Here is a 4,618-nt window from a genome sequence, read left to right as displayed (position 1 = left end):
AAGTTAGAATTATTAAGATTGTGAGGTTTTCAAAACTAGATTTAAATGTTTTATACCAAATATAATAAAACAGCTCTAAAAGGATGGGTAATGTAAATAGAAGCTAATGTTTCCATCATTAATTAGTTTTGATCGATAAATACTCAGTGGTCTCGATAATCAATCTCTGATCAAGTAAATTATGAGTAATATTTAGTATGTTTTTACTTAGAAAGAGGGTCGGCATTTCTTCAATATCAGCTTAAATATGTCTTTTTGAAATAGTGATGCATAAAGGAAAACCTCTGCAAATGCATGCAGTTTCCATGCATGTAATAGAATGTTGAAAGTTCATGATCATACAATCTCAAAATGTGCTGGTTTCTCTCTTCAGGATTCATTGTTTGATACACATTTAGTTTTAAACTGGTGAAGTAGAAAACTCGCTGTTAATTGTCACGTCGTGTGATGACGTGTTACATGTACGATCACTATCAAAATAACGAATATCAAATCTTTCTTCTCTCTTTCGAAAAAACGCTTCTTTCAACACTGTACGAAACTGTTTGTTAATGCAAAAATACACGGCAAAATTAAAAGTAGCATTGAGAAGGCCTGTCATATCTACAATATCACCTGCATGGGAATATAAAAGAAAATAAAAGTAATGGTTTTCACCATCCTCAATTGCAGAAAAAATTGCCATTATCCCGACCGGTAACTCCATTAAAACATAAATCAAAACAATGACCACAAGCATAATTGTCGTTCTTCTGTATCCGATTTTCATTTTGGTCCGTTGAAACCCACTTGGGCTTACTAAATGCTGTCTACGTTTCTTTGCTGCACAAACCTCTCGGATCAGTAAAGCACTAAGGAATATCATTGCTAATTTGGGCATTACTTTATAAATTACTCCATACAGCCAAAGTATTGTTCTCTGAAAGTCAACATGGTTTCTAGCAAATGTTGTTTTTCGAATCCAGTACCCTGTCAGGTTCAAATTGTCCTCAGACAAGTCATACACCTCGTAATACAGGTAATACGGTACCATAGCTAGTGAAGACAAAATAAATACCAGTATAATTACCAGTTTAGCTCTTTTTTTATTGCAATACCTCTCTGCAGCTTTTGGGTGACAAATTTTTACATAGCGGAAGACTGCCAATGATATAGTTAGTCCATTTGAAACAGTGCAGAATGCTATAAACTCATGAAAGCTTATGATAATGATATACATCCATCCTTTAGAATGATAAATCATTGCACTGGGTCCTGTGACTGTAAAGAAGTATGTTGCATACACAAGATAGAAAAACAAGGTCATTCCATCCGTGAAGGACAAAGACGTCAGCAAAATGTTGATGGATGTTCTCATGGATCTTCTGGACCAAACAAAGCCGTTCAGAATATTGAAAATGATACCAATGAAGCATATGGTTCCACTGACATAGCCATGTATCAAACGATATCCAACAACTTGCTCAAAAATCACCTGTTTAGTACTGTTATTCATATTTCTTTATATATAATATTAAAATTTCTGGTTTTAATATATTTTTTAAAGTTAATATCCAATATGCTAGATGTACATTACATGATGATTCTTTGAAAGGATTGTTCGGGAGAAACGGGATATAACATATATATGTAAGTGTACACACGGAAGAGGCGTTTATATATGTATGAATAGAAAAATATATATAGTACAAAACTAGCTACTGCCTCTAAGTTTAGACAAGGGAAAAAATATATAAATGTTGATTTCTAATTATTTTCCCCAAACGAAGTTGCGGAACAAATTGTTTTTACCCTGTTTCTTATTAAGGTCTTCCCTCTTCAACGAAAGACCTTTCTCTTATTCTTAGGTTTCTTTTCCACAGTTTTTATTATTATTTTTTCTTACATATTTTGTGCACGCGAGTTCTCGAAAACGACTCCCTCGATTTTCAAAAAAAAATTCAGGACTGATAGAACATTAAATAAACTAGACATTTATTCCTGGGTTTTGTTGACGTCACTTCCGATTCTGAGAGTTTTGCATTTTAGTAAATTTTAGGGGGTTAGTATGTTCACGAGTTTTCTCAAAAACGGCTTAGGAAAAAAAACTTGAGTTTTTTCAGGAATGATAGAACAATATATATATGCAGCTAGGATAAGGCTGCTTGTAAAATATCAAACTGTTCAAATTGTACTTACTTCTCTGAATTACTTAGATATGACGTCACAATAGAATATAACGTCAAGTCATTACATACTTGAGCTGACATGACGGGGAAAGTGTCATATTTTTTTTCTTAGCACGTAGATTTTTTTTGAGGACTTGCTGTTTAATTCAAGTGTTAAGATTGTTTTTTAAGCTCGAGTGTGCTGTTATGATGTTGAACATTTGAAATTCAAATGTCCAAAGAAATACGCACGCTAACTCTCGATTCCTGCCTACATTTTGGAACAATTTAATTCAACATAAATAGCTATTTGGCCATAGAATCTTTGTTTAATACAAAGAACAGTTTAATGGTAATTGAATAATTGTCTTAATAATAGCGCTAAAAGTAAATTATCCATAATTCCAGCTCTTGAAAAAAGGGGGGGGGGGTAGACGATATTTTCCACTGAAATCGGAGTTTCAAGGATCACCATATTTTTAAATAGTCTTGGAAATGATTAAATGTTCCTTATATGTTTTCTAATGTTTTAGAGAAATAAATAAAACATAAATATATCAATAAAATATGATGTTTCAGATGTAAATCGCTTTAAAATCGGTGGAAAATAAGCATTTTTATTTTTTTTTTTGTCAATAAACATATGTCCCCCCCCCCCCCCTTGACACACAAAGAGCTTTGGTATGAATTTGTGAAATAACAGTCCAAATTACCTGTAAAAAGGAATTTTTGTGACACCCGCTGGGGGGGAGATGTTTTAAAAATATTTTCCTTTTTCCGTTGATTTCTATAGTGAAAAACACAGGTTTTACCAAAATTTTAGAGTTATCTCTCTTTGTTTTCCCAAATTAGTAATGTTTTATGAAAATCCATATAATTATCTATAAAAGATATTAAAAATTCATCGAATATGTTAACTTTTGAAAATTGACTTGGAGGTAGGCGGGAGAACAATACTATCGTTCGCAGTTCTTCCTTTCGCTTGTCTGCTTTGTACATACTCAAACAATGACGAAAAATTATGCGTGAAACGCTCCCCTTTTTATTCCGTAGACGGAGTTAGAATGTATGAATATTGTTTATATTGGACTGGCACAAGTGATAAACAAGGACAAATTGAAGATATTCTGTGTGAATCTACAAGAGAAGTATGTCATCTGACTGAATTTGGCTGGGGGATTGTGTGTAATTCATCCATTTTTGTATAAATCGCGATAAAGAGTCGAAAATACCCCTTCTTATGTTGGTAAATTGAATTTCTCGTAACATATTCCTTAACGAGTAAAAATTAAACCTGCCCCAAGAACTTTCTATGTCCAAGAGATCACAATGAATTGATCTATGTAACATACTTCGCACAATATTTTTGTTTTGCACTTGTGCCGAAGAGATTTTTGTGCAAATGAGTAACATAAATAACAATTAAGTATTAAGTACTACCATACAAATACTAGTAATTATATCCATTGAATACACATGTACTTTTAAAACCTCTTTTTGTCAAAATAGATTCTCTGCAACAGGTCACAGAATACACAATGCCCATTGACGTTTCCTCAACCTACGGTTCTAGTCCACGTGAATACCCTGAACTGAGAGCTAACATTTCTGGTAATCTGTATTATTTTTAGCTGTTTGTTTTTTCAACTGTTTCAAAGGGGATTGTTTTGAATATTAATTAAATTGAATAACTCAAACAAAGTTACCTTAAATATCTATCACTCTAACTAGCATACAGGGGAATTTTGTTAATGCCTGCGAGTGGCAAATGTTAAATGTTTGAAAATGTGGATGTTAGTAATAATATAATAATAATAATAAAACTTTATTTAAAGAAGGTAACCTGGTTAGTGCATGCACTATTCTTCCCCAGGGCCCTCTATATATATATATATATATATATATATATATATATATATATATATATATATATATATATATATATATATATATATATATATATCAAATACAAAAAATATATACACTTCGTCAAGATACAATTCATCATAATTATATACAATTAAGTAATAGGTTTGAGGAAATTACAATCACTGAATTATGAATAGAGTGTTCAAATACAGACATATATTAACAATAACAGTACAATATACAATATTCAAATGATTGTACGACCACTGATAATGTAATTTTCCACATTATGCTTGAATGTTTGTAGAGATTGAGAGAATCTAATGTGTTGGGGAAGTTTATTCCATAGATGTACACCTGAATACTGAAAAGAGGTCTTGAATAAGTTTGTACGAAATTTTGGTAACTTGAGATCATAATTAGATTCAGATCGCAGGTTATAAGAAGTTGAAGACTGAAATTCAAATAAGTTACGAAGATATTCGGGAGTTATTCCACCGAAAATTTTGTATAATAATATGTACTTGTATAGATCAACTAGTTCATAAACTGTTAACCACCCAAGTTTCTCAAACAGTGGTTTAGAAGAAGAATCAGGACTT

At 31.8% G+C, this 4,618-nt stretch overlaps 1 protein-coding gene across 1 annotated transcript; it reads right to left on the bottom strand.

The window, feature by feature from the left end:
• Positions 1 to 364: 364 nt before the first annotated feature.
• Positions 365 to 1,495, bottom strand: LOC134273774 (G-protein coupled receptor dmsr-1-like). Its single transcript, XM_062755990.1, has one exon. It carries the CDS (start codon positions 1,493 to 1,495, stop codon positions 401 to 403), a length of 1,095 nt encoding a protein of 364 aa, XP_062611974.1. The 3' UTR covers positions 365 to 400.
• Positions 1,496 to 4,618: the final 3,123 nt, after the last annotated feature.

The sequence above is a fragment of the Saccostrea cucullata genome, unplaced genomic scaffold (genome assembly GCF_032062105.1).
Source record: "Saccostrea cucullata isolate Sc308-1 unplaced genomic scaffold, CSIRO_AGI_Scuc_v1 ctg17023, whole genome shotgun sequence".
Lineage (NCBI taxonomy): Eukaryota > Metazoa > Mollusca > Bivalvia > Ostreida > Ostreidae > Saccostrea > Saccostrea cuccullata.
This window is presented reverse-complemented; position numbering and strand designations above follow the sequence as displayed.

Excerpts from the sequence above, each read along its gene's own strand:
- LOC134273774 (XM_062755990.1), bottom strand. The coding sequence starts at position 1,495 with ATGAATAACAGTACTAAACAGGTGATTTTTGAGCAAGTTGTTGGATAT.